The sequence below is a fragment of the Populus alba genome, chromosome 3, assembly GCF_005239225.2.
Source record: "Populus alba chromosome 3, ASM523922v2, whole genome shotgun sequence".
NCBI lineage: Eukaryota > Viridiplantae > Streptophyta > Magnoliopsida > Malpighiales > Salicaceae > Populus > Populus alba.
The window spans coordinates 9,849,545-9,876,914 of record NC_133286.1 but is presented as its reverse complement, the minus strand read 5'-3'; the positions used below and the strand labels follow the sequence as shown (position 1 = coordinate 9,876,914).

Sequence of the window (27,370 nt, the reverse complement as noted above, 5' to 3'; positions counted from 1 at the left end):
AGTGAAATGCTAATGTTTTTTTTATTTTGGTTCTAAACAATTTCGAGGATTATTATTATTATTATTATTATTAAAAAAAATAAACTTAGCTCTTTTTTCAACTGCATTCTCCAACATTCAATTTACTCGGTATTGAATTTCATAATTTATTTTGATTTGTTGTCTATAACGTTATCCCAGTTTCATGATCAGAGTCGTAAGTTTTGTAAGTTAACCATGTTGACTCAGGTTTTTTTTTTTTAAATTTTTTTCTCAACTACATCATTCAACAATAAATTGATTGATAATTAAGCTTTATAATTATTTCTTTATTTTCTTTATTTTGTGTTATCACGATCTTCTAGGTGCATGAGTTCTATAGGTTAGCCAGATTGATTGGGTTGATTGAGAATTGAATTTATTTATTTTTTTACTGAATTTTTATTTCAATTTCATTCTTCAACATTTGTTGATTGGATTAAACTTTATAATCTTTTTTATCTTCTTTCTATAGAGTTATCTTAGTCTTTTAACCCAAATTAACTCAAGTTATTTTTTTTTATTTTTTTTATTTTGTTTTTAATTTTATCCTTCCACATTAAGTTGATTGGTAATTGAGATTCATAATTTTTCTCATTTGTTTTCTATGGATTGTCACGATTTTATGATCCAGGTAACGAGTTAGGCCGGTTGACTCGAGTTTTTTTTTTTTTTATCTTTTTTTCTCAATTTCATTCTTTAATACTAGGTTGATTATCAATTAGGTTTCATAATTTATTTTGATTTGCGCTATGAAATTTTCTCAGTCTCATAACCTGAATTATAAATTTGTTCAGCTGACTCAAGAGTTTTTTGTATTTTTTTTAATTTTATCTTTCAATATTAAGTTGATTGAGAATTAAACTTCATAATTTGTTTTGATTTACTTTTTATATTTTCCCCGATTCCATGGCCTAGGCATAATAGATTAACTCGAGTTGACTCGACTCAACTTTTAGTTAAATTTTATTTTTAATTTTATTATTCAACATTAAATTGATTGATAATTGAATTAAATAATTTTTTATTTTCTTTCTATAAAATTATGAGGGTCTCATAACCTGGATAGCAGATTCGACAGGTTAACCTAAGTTAAGCTGAGTTTATCTAATATATTATCATTTTAATATTTATAAAAAATATATCATCTTGATTTTTTTTTTCAAACTATATTTTTTTTTATTGTTTGACTTATCTTTAAACATGCAAATTCAACTAGATTATATAATATCAATTTTTATATAGTTTAAATTTTTTCTATTAAAAAACACATTAACAATAATTGAATATTTTTTCATGTCAAAAAAAAAAGAAGAAGAAGAAGAAAAAGAAAGTAATCCGAATGCAGCCTAGCAATGGCAATGATATTAAACAACATGATGATTTGGAAATGTACATGACAACATGGTAGTAAAGTAGTTGAGGGTAAAAAAGGTGATACTATTTTAATTTATCAAATTTACTTTTAGTTAACGTTACTTTTTTACTTTATTTCATATTATTTATAAATTAAAAAAATACAAAAACAATGAAACAACGGGAAATAGAAGAAGAGAAAAGAAAAGGGGGAAATCAACCCTATAAATCCAGTCCCCCATCTCATTTAAGTCTTCTGCGATTAGCCCTCACAGAGCGGTTACTCTCTATCTTTTTTATTTATTTTTAAATTTTCATTTCATTTCTTTTTCCTCTTTTTGATGTATTAGTAAAATTAATTTTTCATAGAAAACATTTTACATAGCCCAAGCAAGAGTAAATCATAGCTTAAGCCAGCAACATCCTCTACATTCTACAATATGGGGAGAGAAGGAGATTAATTTTGACATCAAATCATGTTGTGTAGTTGAACAGGTGAATTGGGTTTTGTGCAAGTGCTTTGGTTGTGTATAGAAGAAAAAATAAATGAATAAAGAGTAAAGCATTTTTCTTTTTTGGGCTGGGTTCTTGGAATTGTTGATCCATAAGGGTTTTTGGGGTTTGTTGAATTTGTGCTGCTGCTGTTGTTGTTGCTTGAGAGGGAATAATGGACAAGAAGAAGGTGGCAGTGCCATTAGTGTGCCATGGACATTCACGTCCTGTTGTGGATTTGTTTTACAGTCCTGTCACTCCTGATGGCTTCTTTCTCATCAGTGCTAGCAAGGGTATGCCTGCTCTCTCTCTCTTTCTTTTTACGGCTATCTGTTGTTTTCAGCGGTGAATTTTATCCATTTTCATTTGGGCATCTGTTGTTAACTCTGATTTTGGATTCCATTAAGCAATTGGATTTCCTTTGCATTGTCATTTAGTCGTTACTCATCAAGGTTATCAGTTCATTTCTGTTACCTATGGCTTAGTTGAAAGCTTGGTCTAGCTTTTGTTGACTGGTGTTAACCCTGAATTTGATTGCAGTCGAATTTATTTTTAGATAGCCAATCAGATCTTTTGTTATTTTAGACTGGGAACCCATATTTCAGCGCTGATTATTTTATTATCTGTTTAACCTAGAATTTGGATCCCATATATAATTCTGAATCGGGTTTTCTTCTGCTTGTTTCCATGTTTCACCTGTGGACATTTTGATTAAAGTAACTGCAAGTATAGTTGTAAATCAGGCATTCTTCAAGTAGTTTTGATGTTTGTCTTGTTATTTGGAAATGTAGCTTCAATTTACTTACATGGTTACTTAAGGGTAAGCTTGTTCCAACGTTAGAAGACACAGGTGGGTTATTATCCGAATAATTATTAGGAAAGCAGTTGTTTAGGGTGAAAGTTTTAGTTGTAAATGAAGTTTGATGCATGAGAAAATATGAGGGCTACATTATTAGTGATCAACTTTTTTCCAAGTGTAAATTAGGTGTCAATTTATTCTTGAATCGGGTTTTGGATCTGCAAATTTCCCTGTTTAAAAGAAAATGAAAATGAAAGAAGTTCCTTTCTCTTATTTTCTATGGCAACGAAGGATCAAATAGTCATTATTTTTATTCCTTGCTGCACCACTTCTTCCAAATGCAAGATAACCTGAAAGGTTTGTGGATCATTTTGTCAACTCCTTGTGCAAATGTGGACTTATTCATGAAAAAACTGAACTAGGATTTGCATGATGGTCGATTAGTCAAATGTTAACTGAAAATCGGAGTTGAACCTCTATTCTTCGGGACTTTGTAATTCCTCACTTCAGAATAATATTATCCTTTGAAATTCAGATTCTAGTCCAATGTTGAGAAATGGGGAGACTGGTGATTGGATTGGAACATTTGAGGGGCACAAGGGTGCAGTGTGGAGTTGCTGCCTGGACACTAGTGCTTTGCGTGCAGCATCTGGCTCTGCTGATTTTTCTGCGTATGTTATTAAAGTCCCTTCCTTTTATATTTTGAAATTCATGAATATTTATTAATTTTTGAATTCCTTTCAAGACACCCGTGTACTCCTCTATTAAGACAATTTTCTTTAAGACCCTCTCTCTCTCATGCTTGCACCCATGGTGGCTAGTGCAAAGATGTTGCACGATCAACAAATTATGAACTCAATAAATTTAGAGAGTTTCTATAATATGTCTGGTGTATTGTTTGCAGAAAATTGTGGGATGCATTGACAGGGGATGAATTACACTCTTTTGAGCATAAGCATATTGTTCGAGCATGCACATTTTCAGAGGTAGAATTGAATTTACCTTTTCTATTTTATTACTTTCTTATTCCTTGAGTCTGTTTTTCTTCGTTTTTTACGGTTCTTTAAATGTCCATAGTCTTCACATTTAAAGACAACCTGCTAATCAATGTTAGAGGTGTCAACATGTGATTGATCCATCAAAGAAGATGCTTAAACCACATTCAAAATGGTTGTAGCAGTTATAACAATGTTGTTTTCTGCTATTTGCTTGAAAGTGCCTTCAAAAGTTTAAATGGTGTCTCAATGGCTGTTAAATTTAACTAAGCAGATTGTTTATACATTGATTTACGTAGTTTTGGTTCTCTGCAAATACAAATTCAATCTAGATTGAATTGGGTTTCTTGCCAGATGCTATGAGCCTGGGCCTTGTTCTAGGTGTGTGTCCTTTTTTTTCTTCCTATATTTTGGCGCACCAAAGTTCAAAGATGTTTTAATTTGAGATGGATTGTAAGTAGTCGGGCTATAGTTTTGGTGTCTTTCAATTGCTTTCTAGGTAACCTTAGATTTTTTTCAGCTGGATCTCTTTTCCTCCATTGTATTTTTATACCATCCATTTGATTTTGCTTTTTACATCCTTTCTGTTTGATTTTTACTTTTTTGAAAAATTATTATTTGGTTCTAGGTTTGTATAATCTGATCCGTGTATTATTTGCATTACTTAAGTTAATTACTTGGGTTTGTTTAAATATTAATAAAAAAATAGTTTCTGGTTGAAAAATATTTATCTGTTTCCATGGCATTTTCCTTTGTGTCTAGTGTGCACATGCAATATCTGAGTTGTTCTTTGAGCAGGATACACACCTTCTACTTACTGGTGGAGTTGAAAAAATTCTTCGAATATTTGACTTGAATCGTCCAGATGCACCCCCAAGAGAAGTTGACAATTCACCAGGTTCAATCAGAACTGTTGCATGGCTTCACAGTGATCAGACCATATTAAGTTCTTGTACTGATATTGGTGGTGTGAGGTATGGCCAGTATCAAGTCTGATTCTATGTGATGTCATATAATTACCTGCTTTCATTTGTGTTTGCTCTTTGTTGTTTGACTGGTTTGACCAGGGTATTATATCTTGCTTGTTATATCTGAGATTCTGTCATTGTGAAGTAACAAAATACAGTCTGTGTCATTAAGCTTAGTATTTCTAAAGACAGGATATGTGAATACAAGCTTGTCTTATCCTACAGAAGGTAATTGTAAATGCATTAAGCTTATTTGATTTTTTATTTTTTATTTTTTTTAACAACATCTTTAACATGTTTTACACTATTTAGCTCAAAATTTAGAGCATATACTATCAAATAATAAGCATGATAGAAAATAGAAATTTTTGGGAGGGGGGGTAATTTGATGAGTTATCCAATTCTCTTACATGCTAATGCATTTTTATGCATTTCTGTGTTATTAGAAAGTGATCAAATGATAAGAATTTGTGGGCTTTGATCAGAGACTGTTCCAGTAAAGTTAGTCAGAGATGGTCTCCCAATAAATTACCATATCATGCTCACTAATAATAGACACTAGATTCAGCACTTAGGCAGCCGCAAGATGCTATCTCGCGCTGTTGGATGTACTAATTGGTTGCAGTAGCATGCCTTTGATTTAGAATTATTTCCATCTGTACTCTGTAGGCTTTAGTTTCGGTCCTGGTATTCTCATTATCATACTTGAAGGAAAAACATTTCAATATTGTGCATGGTTTCATCTTGAACAGTCTATTGGAAAGCATGCCTTTTCTTTTTATCTATTGGTACAGATCCTCATCATCTTTATCACCAACATCATGGAAGGAAGAACAGTTACTCGATTGTTTTTCTTCTTTTCCTTTTCAGTTATTGGCCAGAAGTCTTTCATCAACTCATCATTGTATCTTGATTCTTCTTTTAATTTGATCTCTGACTGTATAGGTTATGGGATGTCCGAAGTGGCAAAATTGTTCAAACTCTTGAAACAAAGTCACCTGTAACAAGTGCTGAAGTGAGTCGGGATGGTCGCTATATAACTACTGCTGATGGATCTACAGTTAAATTTTGGGATGCAAATCAGTAAGTTGTGATTTGGATTCTTTCCTTCCTTTTCATAGGCATTCCCTTCTAACATTTCTTCCTTTCGTTTTCCAGCTTTGGATTGGTGAAAAGCTATGACATGCCATGCAATGTGGAATCAGCTTCATTGGAACCAAAACTTGGTAATAAGTTTGTTGCTGGAGGAGAAGATATGTGGATCCATGTCTTTGATTTCCACACAGGAGAACAGATCGGTATGTGCAACTGCTATGGCTTCTTTTTGGGAAAAAAAAATCGTCTAAACACAAAAAGTTGGTGATTAGCATCTTTGTGCTGTATGTTCTTGTTGAATGGGCAATTTACAGTTTAAAAACAATGGTCCATGAAACTTTAATGTCAAAATTTTGTCAATTTTTTTTTTAATGTGAGTTATGCATGGAGGTGCAACTCGATGCACTTGAGCTATAAGAGTATCTGCTGTGTACCGCCAATGCTATGGGCTGCATGTTCTTTTGCAAGTCTTCAACCGGATGTGAAAATGATCTATCTGAGCTGAATATATGATTATTAGTACCATTGGTTGATGGCCCCTATATGGCCATATTCTACAGTGATGCTTTGCTGATCTGAAGTTTCAGTTCTAACCATCTTGCATGCGGTTCTTATCTGCAGGATGCAACAAGGGTCACCATGGTCCTGTTCATTGTTTGCGATTCTCACCTGGAGGAGAATCTTATGCATCAGGATCCGAAGATGGAACCATCAGAATATGGCAACTGGGCCCTGCAAGTCATGATGAGAATGATTCTGTTCCTGCGAACGGACCAACTGGGAAAGTGGAGGTTTCTGCTGACGATGTTGCCCAAAAGATCGAGGGCTTTCATATTAGCGGAGAAGGGAAAACTACGGAGAAGGAAAACGCAACAGATGCCTGACTTGGGCTTCATATTGTTTCAGGTTTCAACTTGTTTGTGTTCGATTGCTGCTTTGCATGTGGATGTGACTTCTTTTGCGTTTGGTCCGCCGTGGAAATAAAATGGACTTGGAAAGAAAAAACAAAAACGAGTAGAAAATTCTGTCTGCCTTGCCTTGTTGGGAAATCCTTGTTTTGTGAACCTAGCCACCCACGTTTAGTTTTTTTATTTTATTTTTTTTTAATGATCTTGTAGAACTTCAAGAAAAGGACGATACGGGTGCTTAATATTACAACAGGTTTTTGTTATATTGATTATCGAATTCATACAAGCTTTTTTGCATCGAGCACGTCATGCATTAGAATTCATGATATTTATTTATAAATGTAAATGTTGGAGAGGAGAGAATGGTTACTAAGATGATTTGCTGATTGTGACCTGCAAAGTTTTATGAAACATTAAATGGAGATGGAATGGAATTTCCCGAGTCCTTCACGTAGTTGTGATGAGATTTTATGTTGATATATGGACTAGGTACAGATGAAATCTGCTAAGCGCCCAATTCCTTTTTTTTTTTTACAATTGTAGTTCTAATTAAGCACACGGATAAATAATTAATTATTCCTGACCGCATAGTATAGTTTAAAAATTTTAAAACAAAAATGGCCAACCATAAATATAATTTCTAGATGTAAGATTGAACATGCTCGGAATAGATGGAAGTTATAACAAATAATCAAACAACGTGTGTGTGTGTGTGTGTCTCTCTCTCTCTCTCTCTCTCTCTCTCTATATATATATATATATATATATATATATATATATATATATATATATTCTAGTCTTTAATTTATAAAATATATTTTAATCAAGTTATACTTAATTAAATTATCTATGTTTAATTTCTGACTAATGATTCTTAATACGTATGACCTATTAGGTTTTTAATATATTAACTTAAATATAAATTATAATTCTAATAAAATAATTTAATATATTATCAATTCAACAATTGATTAATTTATATTGGAAATCAGATGCATTGTCTAACAACGTGTTATGATTCCTAAAATATTAGAAAGTCATTAGTGGTTTGATGATGCGACCCTTGTGATCATGCAACTCACAATCAAAATTGAGATCTGATCCTAAAAGGCTAAAAGAGGTCTAATATGAATGTGACACAATGAAAACATGTCTTAAGGCACCAATGTTATTGGAATCAAATCGAATAACGTCACAAAGTTAGTTAATCTTCGATAAGTCAAATTCAAATCGTTTAAGAACCAAAGAATGCAAGAATCGCTCTCACACGTTAAATTAAAAAGTTCAAAAGTATTATTCATCAAAGGTTCTGAAATTTAAGCTTTACATGTGTTTAAATAGTTCTGAGAAATTAACCCTAATGTATCTACCATTGTGGGTTGAATTGACTCACTTACAAAAACTTACCCAAAACCTTTACTTGTAAATCCAAACCCTTATCCAAACAAGCCTTGGATCTTAGCTGAAAATCAAAATATTAATTAAGCTCAACCATGGAAATAATAATGAAAACAACAAGTTTGGATAGTAGCCTGTTGATGTCGTATATAATAGAAAGAAAAACAAGATAAAATATATTAATTTTCTAGTGTAAATAAATCTTGGTTGAGATCCACCTTTCTACATGCTCTAGGATTGCTTAGTTAACTTTTAAAATCCTTTAGATGCTATGAAACCTGATATGAATAGAAATTTAATTGTTGAAGTCTTCTTTCCTTATAGGACTAGGATTTCCTTTCAGAACATGAAAAATAATCTTAGAAATCAATTCCCCTTTAGCCACCTATTACTTTCCTTCCTTGACTATGAGAATCAAATCTTTAGCAATGAACAATCCTTCCAAGTTTAGAATTAAGATCTGATAGCTCCTTTAGTTTATTTGCATGACTAGGAAACTTCCTCCTTTGTTGCTAAATATTATCCTAAATAATAGAGACAATAATGAACAAATTTCCCTTTTAATTATAGAATAGTATTTTGTTGATCCTTGTAAAAAAAAGGTTTCCAACATCTTAATTGGTCCAAGCCAACTTTAGACTCCATGTGGCTCAAACTCATACGCATTAATATAGCTCAAATCAGACTTGATACAAGCTTCCAATAAGCCTACTTTGTTGCCCAAATCAGACTCATACATGGACTGACCTGATTTGACCGAATGAACCATCAAAGAGATTGGATTGAACTCATCATCATACACAAACCAAGTGATGCGAACCTCGTGATCACGTGGTCACGCAACCCACAATCAAGATTGAGATCTGATTTCGAAAAGCCGAAATAGGTCTGATATGAGTGCGACACAATGGAAACCTGCCCCAAGGCACCAACACTATTGGAATGAGTAGAATGATGCCACGAAACCAGTTAATCTTCGATAAGTCAGATTCAGTTCGTTCAAGAACTGAAGAATGCAAGAATCACTCTCACACGTTAAAACTGAAAAATTCAGAATAATAATCATCAAAGCTGCCGAAATTGTGGCTTACATGAGTTTAAATAGTTCTTGAAAAATTAACCCTAATGGACCTCTTATGTGGACTTATATGAGGTCCACTCAAAACTGGCTCAAAACCCTAAACTAAAAAGCCCATAACCTGATCCAAACAAGCCTTGGATCCTAGCTGAAAACAAACTATTAATTAAGCCCAAACATGAAAGAAAATAATAAAAATAAGTAATTTGTCGTTAAATACCACCAGCCCTTCTTTCCTCGTGTAGCTAGGATGAATAAGGAATCCTTATAAGAAAAGGATTCTGAAACATTAATGAATTCTTGCCACACTAAGAGATTATATTGCAACTCATTAAAGATCCTTGTGGAACTAGAAAATTCCCAAAACCAGCTCCCACATCCTTGGAGGAAAAGAATCATAATCAAATAGGAAGTCCAGAAGTCAAATGGAAGTAAATAACAAAATCCGTACAGCCTCTGTTGACCAGTATTGGGGTGCCTTCCCAAACTCCGATTGACCTGCAATTTTAACCCAAGGTAGTAAGATATGTCTGGATAGTCCGCATAAAATATTAGCCCGATCCAACGGTCGGATTGAGAATTATGACTGTTGCCGTAAACATGGACTGTTGCGCTTTTTACGCCAAAATCCGAATCTGACCTTACTTGGGTCGTATCACAGGGCTGAACCGTATCATTCTAACTCAAACTATCTCATGCCAAAAACCCATCATAACCAAATGGAACACAAGCTAAATTCCAAGGAAAAACACAAGCTTGGCCAAATGACCTCCCCATCAAACCCAAGCACAAAATCAAAGGTCTTTAATGAAAAATTCATGGTTGAACCGTATCATTCCCTCTATCTTCAAGAAGATTCATCCTCGAATCTTTAATAGGAATAATGGTTGTTTCATGGCCTTATTGTTTAAGCCTTCAAAATTCTCTTCTTGCTAACACTTGTCTCCAACAACATTGTATAGACATAATGGTTGATAAGGATTTCAAACAAGTACGCCTTACTAACCACTTACGTACATACTTTTGAATAATAACCATGGCTACTCTTTTTTATCTTTCATACTTGCGATGTTGTTCCTCCTTTTTCATCGAAGCTTGAAGGTTATAGAATAATCTTCTACACTTATCAACTTCTCGTTCTAAAACCCCTACACAAGGCTTTAGTTTTTTCCATTCTTGCTCTGGAATCCTCTTTAATTCTCTCTCCCTTACTGAATACATGACGTCTTTAAAAAAAAAAAAAAAAGACTCAATTCAATGCAACCAATCAAGAATAATGTAAAAAGAAGACAATCTGAATAAAACTGATTTGAAACAAGATCAGGCTCGAAATAAAGATAAATTGACGTGCAACACAAAAACAAAAATACAAGATATAAAAGTATATGACCTAATTTCATAATCTAGCTTTGATACCAACTAATGTGAACCTCGTGATCACGTAATCACGTAACCCACGATCAAAATTGAGATTTGATCCCAGAAAGTTGAAAGAGATTTGATAGGAGTGTGACACAATAAAAACTTATTTCAAGGTATTAACATTATTGGAATAAAATTGAATGACTCCACAAAGCTAGTTAGTATTTGATAAGTCAGATTCAGTTCGTTCAAGACCAAAGAATGCAAGAATCTTTACAAGTTTTGTTGCGTCTTTTATGAGGTTATCGTGATCTAAAAAAAGCATCTTAGTATTGGGTTAGTATTTGATTTTGCAATTATTTATTTTTGTTATCATATAGTTAAATAAAAAATAGTTTTGAAAAAAAAAATTATAATCCTAGTAGAGTCCATAACCCAGTTTAATAGGTTTGTCGTACTAGCCCGGCTTACCTAATGCACAGGTTTGACGAGTTTACCCATTGATAAGATGTTTTTTTTATTTTAATTTTTTTCAATTTTATCATTTAATATTGGATTGGTTGGGAAATGAACTGCATTATTGATTTTAAACGCTTTCTAAGGATAATTATCTCAAATAAGTGTCTATTTTTATGTTGGTACTCAATTTTATTAGTATATATTTTTATTATATAATTAAATAAAAAAATTTATAAAAAAAAATATTAAACTCAATAGAGTTCATGACCCAGGTCGTAAGGGGCAAGGTCAATCCAATTTGTCATTGTCTCAATATTAAAAAAAAAAAAAAAAAAAAAAAAACAATTATGATCTTAAAGTTTTTTTAAAAACTATGTCATGTATCTATCATTAAAGTTTTCTTTGAGCTTGTAAAATCAATCGATTTAAATTAAGTTAGTCTTGACACGGTATAATTAAAAACTTGAGTTAGGCAAAAAGTTGTGTCGGAAGGCTTTAAAATTAACCGACTTAATCAGATTTTAATAAAACTAATAAAAAATTCTCCAAGCACTTAATGTTTTTTTTATATTTTAAAAAAAAATTAGTCTAACTCACAGCAGAGTGCGCATCAATATTCTAGTGATTATCTAAATTGTGTACATTTTCATTGCTAAAACCTGAGATTTTCCAGTAGAACTCTAAATCTTTCTTGAAATCTCAACGATTTATAAACGATGCGTACTCAAAGATTTTGTTGAACACCAACAATGCCTACATGACCCCCTCACCATTTCTCCACTTCCTAATCCTTCACTCAATATCTCAACGACCCATTTGATCTCATTCAACAAAGAATCCAAACCCCTGACCCTTTTTGATTGGGCCTTCTTCAATCATTCAAAATGGTCGCCCATTTTCCCTCAAAGGTAGAGGCTATGGCTTCGCTAAGTGAGTCAGGCATTAGAGCAATTGGGTAATCATCGTTTCCAGGCAAGGTTTATCTAGATGAACTTCAAAACTCATTCTTAATTCCATCATATTATTATTTTGGACTAAGCAAATAGATTTCATGTTACATTTTGACAGAGTAAATTTTTTTTTGTTTCAGGAACAAAGATACAGTAGTCAGAAAAGTAATTATCAGAAAAACAGGCACAGCCAATTAAGTTACTTTTGAAGCATACACTCTCAGAGGCATGCATTCCACTCAGATACATGTACAAATATGAGCTATTTCCCACTCCCTTAAAGAGAAACAGCAGTGACTGTTCGACGAGCTTTGGCTAACTAATTAGACCTGGCCGAGGAAAATTAAAAACAGAAAAAAAAAATGAGAAATGAAGGAGCTATTATAAAATAGAAATCAAAAATACCCAAAAAGAGGAAGACATTAGTCACCCTCCTGGGTAAATTGCTTAGGAAAGAAGGGTGTAGAAAAAGGGAAGAGAACCCTACAAGCCTATATGGATAAGTAGAAAAGAAAAAAGGTATTCTATTGGTCTTCCAAATCTGGTTCAACCAAGAGTCTGCTTATGAACGGTGTTATAGCTGCCAGTAATGCCTTGGGGCACTCTTCATGTGGAAGATGGCCGCATCCAGATATAGCGACCAGTCTCTGCATAGAAAAAACCCACAGCGAAAATCAACTTATTGATAAAAATCCTACTTTTTGTTTCCTTAAGTAACTTCTCCTCTTGAACCCCCTTGTATAGAACCAATATCCATTTTTAAATAGTATCCTAGAAAGGAAGTAGTTTGCTTCAGTTTTTACATATGAAATCATGGTTGGTTATATCTATCATGTATAAAAAGACTGGAATTTGGATTTCTGACCACTACGTATTTACGGCAGCTAATTAGCAATATGGCAACTGAATTTCCCAACCTTGGTTAGTTAAATGATGCTGCATGAGAAATTTCATTATGTCCAATCCAAGACTCTAGTAGAACAGAGAGGCACTCACAGAATTTACAAGTTTTGAAGCCATGGCTTGAGAAGATTTAAGTGGAACGAGGGCATCTTCAGCACCTGCAATGACTAACACTGGCATGCCTTCTACAGCCTTCAACAACGATGCAGAATTTTGTGGTGAAAGGACTGTCTCACACGAAAGTTTACCTATCTCATGGACTGCTTCATCCCAACCTTCGACGCATAATTGTGCCTGATTCCACACCATGTCAGCCAAGCCAATATCAAGGTTGACATATTAGACTATCATAATCACTGGATAACAAAATTTATGCGTCTTTTCTTTCATGCACATCTACTCAGTAGAAACAAATAAAGCTTTTCACATTAATATACAACTACAGCCATTACTCGAGGATGAAGAAAAACCAGATCAAACATAATGAGCACTAGGAAATGAATTACAGATGTGCGTCATAGATATATTTGATTAGATAATTAGGTTTAGTGCTTGTGGCATATACAGGGGAATTTGGCTGGAATTATTGCTGTTGTATTCATACCTTCCCCGGAACATTATACCCACTTCATCAATAAGCAACAATTCCCTCAGAAAAAGTATTGTGTAGATTACTATATTTCTCTATCCATTGTGTTCCAACTGCATGAATTTCTCACCCTTTAATGGCTTACAAAATTAGATTAGATAAAAAGCAGCCAAAACACAACATGATGGTAAAATAACAACGTATAAGGTATGGTATCAGAGAGAGGATTTCTACAATTTTGAATACTTAATGGACAAAGTTATATGCTTCCCAGGTGTGACTCATGACATGAGAGAATAGTCATGCCAGGAGGCATAAACATACCTTATAAAGACTCAAAACCTCTGTTGTTAGCTTGGTAGCATCATACCATGCACGCCTATTCACCACTTGAATAATTTCTGTTCGCAGTAGAGAACGAACCAAGTGTTTTTTCCCAAGAGAAGTGCGTAGAAGTATCCTAGCAAAGGCAGGAACCACTTCTCTAGACAAGCTAACATTTAGCAATACCACCCCTTTAATTGTAACCTGAACAATCCATAAACACACACATAATGAGCAACATGGGAACCGCCATACAAATTTCAGACACTTAACAAAATGCCCATGATGAGAAAGTTCATGTTTACTGTTGTATATGAAATCAGATGAAATACTCTAGAGTTTTAGTCATACTTCAAAGAATAACTTGATAGTGAGGCATCAAAATTCCACAAACTAGCCATCTGAGATATGCCATCATAACAGGACACATGCATATATACAACATCAAATGCATTTTATGCAAAAGTCAAATTTTCTAAACCACGGGACAGAGCTTGCTAAAATCATCCATCAAAGTTTCCTTTCGTTGGAAAAATAAATCCTAAAAATTCTACAACCTAACTAATCAAGAGGATGTTCTGGTAGCAGAAAAGCACTACCGTACTCCCTCATAAAAAATTCCATGATAGACAAAGAGGTAACATCCTTCAAGCAACCACACTAATAACTGGATAACCAGATTACCCTCTTACTCATCATCATCTCAACCATAAAAACCAATGAGTGGCAGGAGCATGCATAACATTCCTCGAGTTACTTACTACAATTCAACTGTCTTCCAATATGGTTTTGTATAGAGATGCAGCATCACATTATTTAAATGTTGAAAGACTTACATTGAAAGAATTCATTGATGCTTGAACTCTTTGAACAGCTTTTAAAGCAAGCAAGCCTCCATCATCATGACCGATAAGCACCACTGAAGAAAAACCCATCTCAGAACAGAAAGAAAGAAGCAGGTCAATCTGAAAAACACCAGAGCAGAGTTGAGCTTCAAAAACATAATTACGTATCCAAACAGAGCAGGTAAAGATGAAAAGACAACTTGTCAAAGCAAGACAGAATACGAAACCATAAAACATGCCCAAAGTATGTGAAAATGCTTGTTACGAGCACACTACACAAATCTACTTGACAGAACAATGAATTAAAAGCTGTAAACGGTGACAGTACATATAGATAGCTAAATGGATACTTCTGCAAGAGAACAAGATTTCATTTGAAAGCGTGCTTCTCATTCCGTTGTTGTTTTTCTCACATAGCATGAAAAGACATCAAATTGTTTCCTGAGTCCAAAATGCTTAAAGAACTTTGACTTCATTCTCTATCAACTAACATTGCGGCGTACCTGAGTTTCAAGCTTGTATGGGTTGGGCAGTTCTTTATCCTCCCAATCCTTATGGCGTAGCCGAGAAGTTAACCCCCAACCAGGCCTATCAAAAGCAGCAACTTTACAACCAACCTGCTGACATAACACTCCCATCACATGCCTCCATGAGAAAACTCCACCTCCAAACCCATGAACTAGAACAATACCTAACTGGCTATTTTCCTCCATGTCTTGACCAGGAATCACAGGTTTCCGTTCACATATTCCATCCTCCTGAACAGCATCTTCTAGGTTGAGAACAGGAATTTCTTCAGATAGAACAGAAGTTGGAGAGCTATCCAATAGCGGAGCGTACAGTGAAGAGCTGTAAAATTGATTGCTACAACTCCTAAGTAGATGATGCTGGGTTTTTACTATCGCGCTAAATGGCTGCCTTTCAAGTCTTAACCTTCCCGGTGCTAGCTTTGGTGAGCTACAGCTAGAACTAGATTCAAGAGCGGCAGTTGAGTATAAATAACACGGGGGCGCACCAGGAAAGCAGAGCTTGTAGTGGACTGTAAGTCCCCGGCACGTAATGAACAGGCTGTCAATGTCAGCAAGTAGTCTGACTGGGAGTTCCCCTTCATCACGAGTTGTTCCGAAAGGCTTTCGCTTCATTTCACTGTCACTTTTTGGGGTTCTTCCTGCTGTGGGAGTGGGAGATCGTGGAACCTTCTGATAGCCCGAGAAGACACTTTTACATGAAAGCACCTGGTAAGTCAATTTAAACAGCAAAAAAGAACATTAACATTTTAGATTTTATTGAAAATTTCAAGAGCAAATATATGAAACTAACAAGAACAAATTTGTTCACTGGAAACAGAAAACCCAACAATTTTCACTTTTCTTTGGACATATAACTTCATTAAATACTTGATTCAAAACAAGATAAGAGACTACACAACAAACTGGAAAGGGCAAGAAATTCGGCGTGCAAACATACAGCTTCGGGGTCAGCTCGGTGAAACATAAGCTTTCTCCTTGCTCTGCAGCTAGTTCTATAAGCAACCACGGTGTGACCAAGCGCAAAGACTACTGAAGAAAGAAACAAAACAGGCATCCCCCACGACTTCTTCAGATGAAGCTTCTGCCTTGAGATTGAAGAAGTTGAAGCTTCAGCCTCAATTTGAGAATTGACGGTGAAAACACACGTCTTAATCGAAAGAAGCACGATTGAAACAACAGAACATAGTGTCACAGTTCCAAGGTAAGGTCCATGTGATAGTGCTGGTGCATCACACATTGAATAAACACCTGTTCATCATCATCAAACAACACATAAATAAAACACAAACTCCATATAACTAATTAATTAATCAATCAATCAAAGAAAGAAAGCAGCTAATTAAAAAAAATACTCACAGATGATGAGGAAAGATCTGATAAGAGAAACGAGCGGGATATCGGTGAAGGAGCTCCTAAAAGAGTATTTACGCAAATGACTTTTGAATCCATAACACGTCAGGCACGTGAAACTGGAAACCAAAAAGAAAGGAACCACCACGTCGCCAATAGCCACAAGCACCGGCATCGATGATACCAAGAGCGACGCTACCATCGCCACCATGAAAATCACAGTACGCACACACCTCCTCGCCTTCTCCGCCGCCACCCCCCAGCATCCTCTCGGCGCCGGCGCCATGACCTTCCTCGTCTCTCAAAAGAAACTAATAAAAGTAAGTAATCAATTAATTAGGAGATTCTCTATACTGGGAATAAAATATTGCACAGGAAGCCCTAGCCAACAAAAGGGAATGAAGAGGAGAATTCTGATAAGCCGGCGGTTTACTGGCCATTCCTTGGAAGATCAATGTCACCGGAGAGTGGTTATTCAAATCGAAATGGCCAATAGAAAATCCATTGAATCAATCATTTTGGCTAGGGTTTCAAAGACATCGAGCGAGAAAGAGAGCGAGCGCTCGTTCTTCTTCCTCGGGCTTTCTTTTTTTGAAATTGAAAGGTCTGCCGTGGTGGTGCTCCTTGTATCTCTCCGCCTGGGATTTGTTTTTGAATTCTCTCTTTTTTAATGAGTTTTTTTTTCTCTCTCCTCTCTTTTTCTTTCCTGTGTTTTTGTTGTTTCAAATTTCAATCGCTGAATTAATTGATTGATTAATTAAAAAAAAAGCGGTAGTCAAAATTAAAAAGGAATATTCTAAAAACGGTAAACAAAAAAAACAAAAAAAAAAAAAAGATCTATCTCATAATCTGACAAACACCCAACTTGATTCCGGTCTGGTGCGTATCTGGCGCTACTTCCATGCCAAGCTTTGCTTTTTGTGTTGTTCTTGTGTGGACTCAATTACCCTTCCCTTTTTTGTTTTTTTCTATTTTCCTTTCCTTTCTCTGTTTCAGATATCTACTTTTGTTGTCAGAATTGCCCTTTGCATCTCTTTGGCTTGTGGTGAAAATTTTCACCTTTTTTCTTTCCTTCTTTTTCAGTACTACACGTTCGTTGAGCATAAGGTTAATTGTGCACCAAGAAAATAAAAATAAAAATAAAAAATTTAGATATAGTTTTGAAATCCGGCCCTGCCTAGTAGGTCTATCTAGAACCCGACCAATCTAGGGCTAGAACCACTTTGGATTGATGAAAAATAATAAAAAAAAAAAAATAGTGAGACTTGACTAATCTGTTAAAATTTCGTTGTAACATGTTAACTTTTATTTTTTTTATTAAAACAATATCGTTTTAATTTTTTAAAAATAATAATTGATTATGACCGGCTTTAAAAACTATGCTTTCAAATAATTAGAATTAAATTCATGGAAAATGTGAAGAAATTAAATTTATATTATGTATTTAAATTTCGCAATTTTATATTACAGATTTTCACTATCATTGGGTTGAATTGAGATATTACTGGTCCTTCAAGAATTTAGACGTGCTTACATGAAAAATAAATAAATCATGTATTAATGATTTTTATTGTAATTATAAAGATTAGTGGCTTTTTTTTCACTTTTATTTTATTTTTGTCAATGAAACTTGTTATAGCAATCAAAAAAACTTCTCACTATTTTGCTGAAATGAACATCTATGATCATATTATTTTGCGATATCTTTTAGATCAAAATGAAGCTTTTGGTCTTACGCTACAATCACTTCTCCAGAGTACTCCAATTGATGGTTATGTATTAAATAAAAAGGCTAGTGTTTGGTATTACAGCACCAGTTATTATTTAAAATATATTTTATTTAAAAATATATAAAAATAAATTTTTTTATATTTTTAAAATTTTATTTGTAACATTAATATATTAAAATGATCTAAAAAAAATTATAAAAAGCACAGGTGGACCATGAGACAAATAGTGCTAGAGTGATTAGGATTTTTAGCTTCTTTTTTTTTGTAATTATGGGTATTCGGGCTAGCTTTCATGCATCTCGATTAATCTCTTGAGATCCTAAAGTTAACAACTAGGTAAACCTCTAGTGGCTATGAGTTTGTGACACTCGAATTAGTAATCTTTAAGGAACAAATATAAGGTCTAACTAGTTGAGTTATACCCCTTAGAATTGGATTTTTATCATTTTAATTACAAGAGTGTTTGTGATGGCAATAAAAGTTGTTTTTAAAAATTATTTTTTAATTTTTTAAAATTTACTTTTGAAATCAACTCATGAAGACAATCTAAAAATATCAAAAAAATAATTTTAAATAAATCAAAAATATAATTGAATGGCAATAACAAACAAAATCTTAATAGCGAAAAATAATTTTCTAAACAATAAACGAACAAAAACAAATTCATTGAAAAAAAATTATGAATTTAATTCATCATAAAATAAATATTATTATCAAAATTTGTGTTGATGAAATATTAAAAACCATTTATCTATATCAATTTCCTTTATCAAACTAGAAAAAAAATCACCAGATTTCTTAAATTTAGTTTGGAATTGGTCCTTAACTTCTAAGAGTCAATATTTCAATTGAGAACATGCATTCGTCCTATTTGTTATACCTTCTCTTTCATGCTGTACGATATTTCACTACAAGGAAAAAAGTCATTAAAAACGAACATGTGCAAGAAAAATGCTGTATAGATCTAGAATTGCTTAATTGACTAAAAAACCAAGCATATTTGACTTTTTTTATTATTATTTTATATTTTAAAAGTGTTTTAAAAATAAATATTTTTTTATTTTTTTATGTTTTCAAATTATTTTGATATACTGATGTTAAAAATAATTTTTAAAAAAATAAAAAAATATATTATTTTAGTGCATTTCTGAGTGAAAAACATTTTGAAAAATAACCGCAAACACACTCTTAAACAAGTTCGCTTATATTAAATGAGGTTGTTGATCAATTATTATTTGTAAATATATTATATGTTATTTTTTAAAATAATATTTATTTAAAAATATATTAAAATAATATTTTTATTTTTTAAAATTATTTTTAATGTAACATAATAATGCAATTTAAAAATATAAAAAAATAATTTTCTTATAAAGCGGCGTACAATTCCAAACCGCGTATTTTGATTTCTATTATTAACCTTTTACTATGATGTTCTATGAATTTTTCACACGAAAACTCTATTTTTTTATATATCTTACATTCATTATCGTAGTATAAATTACATAAATCTAAACTTTATAAAAATTCAATTTGACTCGAGCGATATATATATATATATATATATATATATATATATTTGGTTATTGATAATTAAACGATTTTTTTAGGTTAATTTGTATATAAAGTGAACAGGCATGTCTTTTTAATATAGTAAAGAATAAAATTTAAGGATTATAAAAGGCATAATTTATACATACATTTATCTTTTCAGTTACCATTGAATCATGAATAACCCATATAACCAAGGAAGAGAATATATAGAAATGCGGTACAAACAACATTTTATAAAAAATTAAAGTTTATTTTTTCTAAAAAATTAAATTTTTTTATGTTATAAATTATTTTAATACACAGGATCACAAAAATAATTTTTTAAAATAAAAAAAATACCATTTTAATATAAAAAAATAATTATAACCAAACAAGCCAAAAAAACAGAGCAATCTGTGGTGGGAAGCTGCGGTTATTTCTTTTTTATTTTTCTCAAACATTAAAGTTTAATTAATAATGATTGGCAACAAAATTATTGAAGGGAATTCAAAGAGTGACAGAGAAGGTTACCGTTAAAGAGGTCGGAACTTGAAATCTAAACCGCTGACTCAGGGTCACGTCAACATCACCACCACCACCGTGGATGGAGCCAGAAGGGACCATGTGGGTCCTAGGCCAGCGTGCAGCCTGTGGGTTCTTGCCATGTGGAAGCTCGGTGCTTATGGGCTTCCAAAAACCAACGTCCCCACTTTTTCAAATTCAACGCCCCGCGAGAACCACACACCGTTAGAACTGCACAGACCATGTGGGTGAACCTTTTTAAATACAATTTGATTTCTGACATTCAAATGAATTATTTAAGCACAAAATAAAATATAATTATTTATTTGAGTTTTATAATTTATATTTTATGAACATGAATAGAAAATCCAAATATAGGAAGGGCTCTTGTGATTGGTTTTAGGTTTTGTCTGTTGTGATATAGGAGTTTATTCAAAATAAATAAGTAAGATTAAACCTTGTTTCAATATAAATTTATTTATTTATACAAATCAAATTTTATTTCTAATAAAACACATTTATAAAATAAAGAGAAAATTCGAATGAGTAATAAAATTAAACCAACTCTATGCACATTGTGATTTTAAAAAAAAATCTAAAAAGTGACACAAAATAAAACCTATAAAATAAAAGTTAATAGAAATAGCATGCTCTGGTAAAAATATATCAAATTCATATTTTTTATGGTTTTAATATATTGGTATTCAAAATTAAAAAAAAAAATTGATATATTTTTAAATAAAAAATATTATTAAAAAATAGAATGCAGCATAATAATAAACACAGTAGAGGCTTGTTTAGCATTATAGTTAAACTTTCATTTTGCTATTTTTTAGAATTTTTTTTACTTTAAAAAAATATTTTATATTTTTAAATTGTTTTAATTTATTGATATTAAAAATAATTTTAATATATATTATTTTAATATATTTTAAAATAAATAAATAAAAAACTTTTTACAAAATCCTTACACCTCTAAAGCAAGGTACTTGGATGATGATGACTTGGGGATAAAATGATTGAAAGTCAAAGAATGCTTAATTCTTTTTTTTTTTTTTAAATCATTTCACATAAATCATCGGGGAAAGGAGGGATGAGATTCAAATTGGCTGGAATATTAAATACAGAAGAACTCTTCAATTTCAAGGCCGTCGTGGTCCTTTCCCATACGAAAACTACTTGTCGTTTCTTTCAATACATGAATCTCTCTCTCTCTCTCTCTATATATATATATATATATATAAAAAAAATTTCTGACCTTTATTACAGAAAAAGTCAAAGGAAATGAAGCTTTTTTCGTAGCAGCGTATGAGACAAAAGGAAGACCAAAAATATGAAAAAGGTGCACAAAGGCTGCTGCAAATGGCAGACGTATATCGTATATGACTCATTCTCTGTCCTTTCTGCCTCTGAAGATGACGTTCCGTGGGCCCCACCCCTGTCTGCTTGCTTTTCCGTATTTTATCGGGTAAGAGACACACCTACCTTTCCAACCATCAATAGAACTTAAAAAAAAAAAAACCATTTAATTATTTTTATTTGTTTTTCGGTTTTTCTTAAAACAATTTAGTTCTATTTAATTTTGTATTTTAAAAAAAAAATTCAAATTTTTTTATTTTTATTTTAAATTAATATGTTTTGATGTTTTTAGATCATTTTGATACGCTGATATCATATAATTTTTAAAAAATAAAAAAAAATATATAATATTTTAATACATTTCTAAATAAAAAACATTTTAAAAACAATCACAACTATACTCACAAACAAGCTTACCCCAATTCTAAAAATAAATTTAACATTTGTCAGCTTTCTCATTTAGAAAAAACAAAAACAAACCACTTTTTTTTTTTGTTTTTAAAACTTTTGAAATAAAGACATGAAACAAAAGTAATATCAAAAAACCTCTTTAAGTGTGTTTTTGTAGGAGAAGTGACTTCTATTTCTTTAGTTTTTTTATAAAATATTTTTATTTCAAAATATATTAATTTTTTATTTTATTTTTTTATAAAAAAACAAACTACTTTAACATTGAATTAATTATAAATTAAATTTTATGCTTTATTTTGGTATATTTTCCATGAAGTTATCATCATATCATACGATCTGGGTTACAGATTTGACGGATTAATTCTAGTTAACTTGAGTCGTTTTTTTATATTTTTGTAATTGATTTTTCATAATTTCATCTTTTAATACTGAGTTGATTGAGAATTGAATTTCATAGTTTGTTTTAATTTTTTTTTATTGGGTTATCCTAACTTTATAACCTGAATTGTGGGTTTGATAGGTTAACTCGAGTTAAATTGGATTATTTTTTTGTCCTTTTTTTCATTGATTTTTTTTTTAATTTCATCATTTAACACTGAGTTTATTAAAAATCAAGTTTTGTAATGTATTTTCTTTTGCTTTTTATAGGTTTATCATGATCTCATGACTTTTTATGTGTATTGGCAAGTTAATTCATGTTAACCTGAATTAATCCAATGTGTTATCGTCTAAATTTTTATTAAAACAATTTTCATTTTAAATATTTATTTTAAGCCAAACTATTTTCTTATTGGTCATCCAGGTTGTTTTCGAACCTGCCAAGACAATCAAGACATATCAAATCAATTCTTATATGGTTTTATTTTTTTTGCCAAAAAAAACATCTATAATGCCACAATATTTTTTTTTACATTAAAAGAAAATATTTGATCCGACATGTGATATAATGTAGTTCAATAATCTAGTTTTAGCTAAAAAAAAATATTTTTTAAAATATTTTTTATTTAGAAAATATTAAAATATTTTTAAATTTTTTACATTAATAAATTAAAATTATATAAAAAAATTCAGTTTAATACATAAAATCAAACCAATCACTAAGGCCCCGTTTGTTTGCTGGAAAGTAGTTTCCTCTTTTGGAAAAGTGAATTCCGAAAGGAATTCTGAAAAAGTATTTTCCGATGTTTGGTAGTGTAATGGAAAATAAGTTGGAAAACACTTTCCAATGTTTGGTTATGTCATGGAAAATGAGCTGGAAAATAACTTATTAATATTTTATTTTTCTCAAGTTTATTAAAATAATGAGAAACAAATCTTACAAATTAAAAAGTTGAATGAGAATGAAATTAGAAAAAAAAATATAATTCATAAATTATCTCAAATAAAATAAATAATAATCAACATAATAATCAAATCAAAATAATAATAATCAACATTTCATAAATTATTTCAAATAAAATAAGTAACAATCAAAAGAATGAGGACCAAATTTGATAGATAAAAAATTTCAATAAAAAAAATGATAAGGAAAAAGCAAAATAGCAATTATAAAAATAAGGACTAAAGTTAATATAAAAATAAAAATTTTAAGAGATGAAATTGAAAAATAAATATTCAAAACAAAATATATATATAGCAATCAAAAGTTTGAGGATCAAATTTGATATAATCAGCAAATAATCACATTTCTAAATTTTTCACAACTTCCGGAAAGTGTTTTCCCCCCAAATTTTCAGGAAAACACTTTCCTGAAAACCAAACCAAATTTTTCTTTTGACTGGAAAGTGTTTTCATTGACCAACTTTTCTACTGACAAACAAACACAGTTACAGGGAAAACACTTTCCTGAAAACCAAGTCAAATTTTTTTTTTACTGAAATTGATCGGAAAGTGTTTTTCGTTGACCGAAAAGTGTTTTCCACTTACTAGAAAGTGTTTTTTATTAACCAACTTCCCTAATCACAAACAAACACAGAAAAATTTAAAAAATGATTTCTCGAAAACTACTTTCCAGAAAACAAACATGGTCTAAGCTTAATATCAAAACCTAGCCATCATCACGGTGGAACTGCCATCATAATTGTTTGAGGAGGATAATGAGGATGAATAGGTGTTGAACTAAAAATATTAATTAACAAAAAAAAAATTAAAAAAGATTTTATTGTACCTCCTTTTTAGTTTTTTTTTTCTTTTTTTTTTTCTTTTATAATCTTTTTTTTTTCAATTTCAATTATATTTTTAACTATCAGGTTCTAAGGATTGATTTTCATAATTTTTTTCAATTTATTTGTTATGAGATTATCCAAAACCCATGATCCTGTCACGGGTTTAAAAAATTAACTCGGTTGATTCAAGTTTTTTTTTTAATTGATATTTTTTTCTCAATTTCATTATTTAATACTGAGTTGATTAGGAATTAGGTTTCGTTATTTATTTCAGTATGCTTTATATGAAGTTATTATCATCTCATGATTTGGATCACAAGTTTGACGGATGATTAATCCTAATTAACTTGAATTATTTTTTTTTATTATTTTTAATTGATTTATTTTCAAGACTTAGTTGATTGATAATTGAACTTCATACTTTATTTTAATTTCTTTTTATTAGATTATCCCGGTTTCATAACTTGGATCGTGGGCTTGTTAGTTAACTCGGGTTAACTTGAGTTATTTTTTTATCTTTTTTTTAATTGATTATTTTTTCAGTTTTATTTTTCAACATTGAATTTATATGAAATTGAGTTTTGTAATATGTTTTATTTTACTTTTCATGGACTTTATCATGATTTCATAATTTAGTACGTATATTGACAAATTAACTCGAATTGATTTGAATAAATCTAATATATTACATTTACCGTCTTAATATTTATTAAAACAATTCCATCTTAATATTTATTTGAGTAAAACTATATTTTTATTCATAAATCAAATTACTTTAAAACCCACCAAAACAATTGAGACATACCTAATCAATTTCCATATAATTTTATTTTTTTTACTAGAAAAGATATTTGCAATGCGTCGATATTTTTTTTTTACATTAAAAGAAAATATTTGATCTTACTCGTAGTGTATAGCGTGTACCAACAATCTAGGGTGATTGATTTGTTTAGCATCTTAATAATTGATACTTTTTTACTATTAAGATGTAATCTTGCTGACATTCAAGCCATATCAAAGTCACTATCGCACTGCTCATAGACTCACCTTATTTGACTAAAGCCAGATCTCCGCACCATATCCTTGCCAGTGCTCCCATCTCTGAATCTCTAGCTCAAGTGCTTAGCCTGTACAATTTCGATAAAAATAATAGATTCTATATGATTTTTTTTTTCAGAATTTTTTAATATTAATATATTAAATAATCTGAAAATATAAAACAATAAATTGTAATAAAAAAATTATTTAAAAAAAAACATCTTTAAAACATGAAACATCCTTGTGTGACCTTATGTCTGGTTGTACATAATTAATAATTAAGTTAAATTTTTTTATATTTTTTATTTTATTTTGACATGTTAATTATTAAAAATAATTTTTAAAAATTAAAAAAAAAATATTATTTTAATATATTTTAAAATAAAAAAATATTTTAAAAATAATTATTATACCACTTTACAGGCTTTTTTTACAGCTGCTTCCAAAAAGAAGAGGAAAGAAAAAAGCTGAGAAATCTGATTGCTATATACGTTTATATGTGTAGCTAAGCAACTTAAAAAACATGAGAATATGGTTCTTCTTGCTTTTCAAAATGTTTTTCACTTAAAAAAATATGTCAATAATATTTTTTTTATTTTTTAAAAATTATTTTTGAGATTAGCACATCAAAATGATTTAAAAACATCAAAAATATATTAATTTAAAGCAAAATAAAAAATAAATTTTTTTAAAATTTTTTTCAAACTTTTTTTTTGAAAAAGCACTTCAAACATGTAATAACTAATTTAACGGTCCCATTGTGAGCCTTTCCACCCAGCAGCCCTGACAACAACATCTCTGTATGCTTCACCATCTTTCTTAGGATTTTCTCCTTGAACTCATTGTACAAGAACAATCTTCGTACAATATGAAACAAAAGCCACTTTTTTTAGTTTTTTTACAGCAATATATATATATATATATATATATATATAATTTGAGAAGGGTGCTGGTTAATTATACGTTCTTAATTTGATTTTTGCGTTGGGTCATGGACGTACCATGGTGTGTGTAATACAGACTATGCTTGTTGTAGTCAAGGGCGAAGCAAGATTAAAAAAAAAAATCAGATTAAAATAATTATTCTAAATATAAATTGAAATTTTAGTTATTTTATTATTAAAATTATAAATATTATAAAAAAAAAACTAAAAAAAAATATTTCCTTGCAAGGACCAGGACTTCTACCAACCCATGCCTCCACCACTAGCTACAATGACTTGGAGTTAATAACTTCAAGCACATGGTTACATTTAATCATTGTATTAAGATAATTAAATCCCATAAAGAGAAAAGATAACAGGTTGTGTTAGCATAATACATTTTGTTTGAAAATTTAATAAAAATTGTATTTTAAAATGTGTTTTGTTTAAAAATATATTAAAATTATTTTTTTATCTTTTAAATTTTACTTTTTATATCAATATATAAAAATAATCTAAAAACACTAAAATTTAAATTTTAAACAAATAATATTTTAGCCTATCATACATCCCAGAATCTAATAATGCTAATTAAGCTGGCTAAGCATTTTCACTGGCCGAGCCAATAATATAACATGCACTATAAGCTACAAGTTCTTTTAGTAATTATTATTCTCTAAAGAATTCATATATATTCAACAAATTAAGCCGTTTATTCTAAATTTGAATTTTCTGGAAGATCATTGAATTCACAAACGATCATCAATATAAACACAAGGATCAATTTGTTGCATATCAAAGTTGTAAACAAAAGTAGGGATTAATTGCCATTTAACCATGAATTTGGTGCATACACGTAAGTACGAAAAAACGATTTTTTTTGCCAAAATAAAAAACAAAAGGAAAAATAAAGATGCATGTTTACGTCATTTTTGCTAGTAGTTATTATTTTTTATTCGGTTTAGTTTTTATCAAAAAAATAACCTAACTGAATTAAAAAAAAAATCGAACAAATTGGAACCGGTTTAAACCAACAAGTTTAGGTTTGGTTTGGTTTTTTAGGATAAAAACCTGATTCAAATCGGTTTGGTTCTTTTTCCCTGGTTTGACTTGGTTTTTTTCCCTGATTTAGATTTGGTTCAGTTTTTTTTATTTCAAGTTTATAAAACCAAAACCAAACCAAACTAATTAATTATTTTAAAATTTTAATTGATTTTTTTCACCATTCAATTGTTTTTATTATATTTTTTTAACTTTCTTAATTTAATCA

The 27,370-nt window shown here is 30.8% G+C and overlaps 2 protein-coding genes across 2 annotated transcripts; one reads left to right on the top strand and one right to left on the bottom strand.

Annotated features, from left to right (window-relative positions):
* The first annotated feature begins 1,549 nt into the window (after positions 1–1,549).
* Positions 1,550–6,894, top strand: LOC118037910 (uncharacterized). The gene is made up of 7 exons (XM_035044071.2): positions 1,550–2,159; positions 3,201–3,336; positions 3,570–3,651; positions 4,459–4,634; positions 5,574–5,711; positions 5,787–5,926; positions 6,345–6,894. The coding sequence occupies exons 1-7, from the start codon at positions 2,042–2,044 to the stop codon at positions 6,605–6,607; spliced, it is 1,053 nt and encodes a 350-aa protein (XP_034899962.1). The 5' UTR covers positions 1,550–2,041; the 3' UTR covers positions 6,608–6,894.
* A 5,153-nt stretch (positions 6,895–12,047) lies between these two features.
* LOC118038095 (uncharacterized) lies at positions 12,048–17,216 on the bottom strand. The gene is made up of 7 exons (XM_035044393.2): positions 16,426–17,216; positions 16,007–16,317; positions 15,043–15,774; positions 14,531–14,659; positions 13,695–13,898; positions 12,875–13,075; positions 12,048–12,525 (listed from the first exon to the last, which is right to left on the bottom strand). Exons 1-7 carry the CDS (start codon positions 16,703–16,705, stop codon positions 12,403–12,405), a joined length of 1,980 nt encoding a protein of 659 aa, XP_034900284.1. The 5' UTR covers positions 16,706–17,216; the 3' UTR covers positions 12,048–12,402.
* Between the last annotated feature and the right edge of the window lie 10,154 nt (positions 17,217–27,370).

Bases quoted from the DNA above. Each gene is read 5' to 3' on its own strand.
- LOC118037910 (XM_035044071.2), top strand. From the start codon at position 2,042: ATGGACAAGAAGAAGGTGGCAGTGCCATTAGTGTGCCATGGACATTCA. The intron at 2,160-3,200 runs GTATGCCTGCTC...TTTGAAATTCAG, and splicing joins TCTCATCAGTGCTAGCAAGG to ATTCTAGTCCAATGTTGAGA. The intron at 5,712-5,786 runs GTAAGTTGTGAT...TTCGTTTTCCAG, and splicing joins AAATTTTGGGATGCAAATCA to CTTTGGATTGGTGAAAAGCT.
- LOC118038095 (XM_035044393.2), bottom strand. From the start codon at position 16,705: ATGGCGCCGGCGCCGAGAGGATGCTGGGGGGTGGCGGCGGAGAAGGCG. The intron at 16,318-16,425 runs GTGAGTATTTTT...GATGATGAACAG, and splicing joins CAGATCTTTCCTCATCATCT to GTGTTTATTCAATGTGTGAT. The intron at 15,775-16,006 runs GTATGTTTGCAC...TTGACTTACCAG, and splicing joins ACCGAGCTGACCCCGAAGCT to GTGCTTTCATGTAAAAGTGT.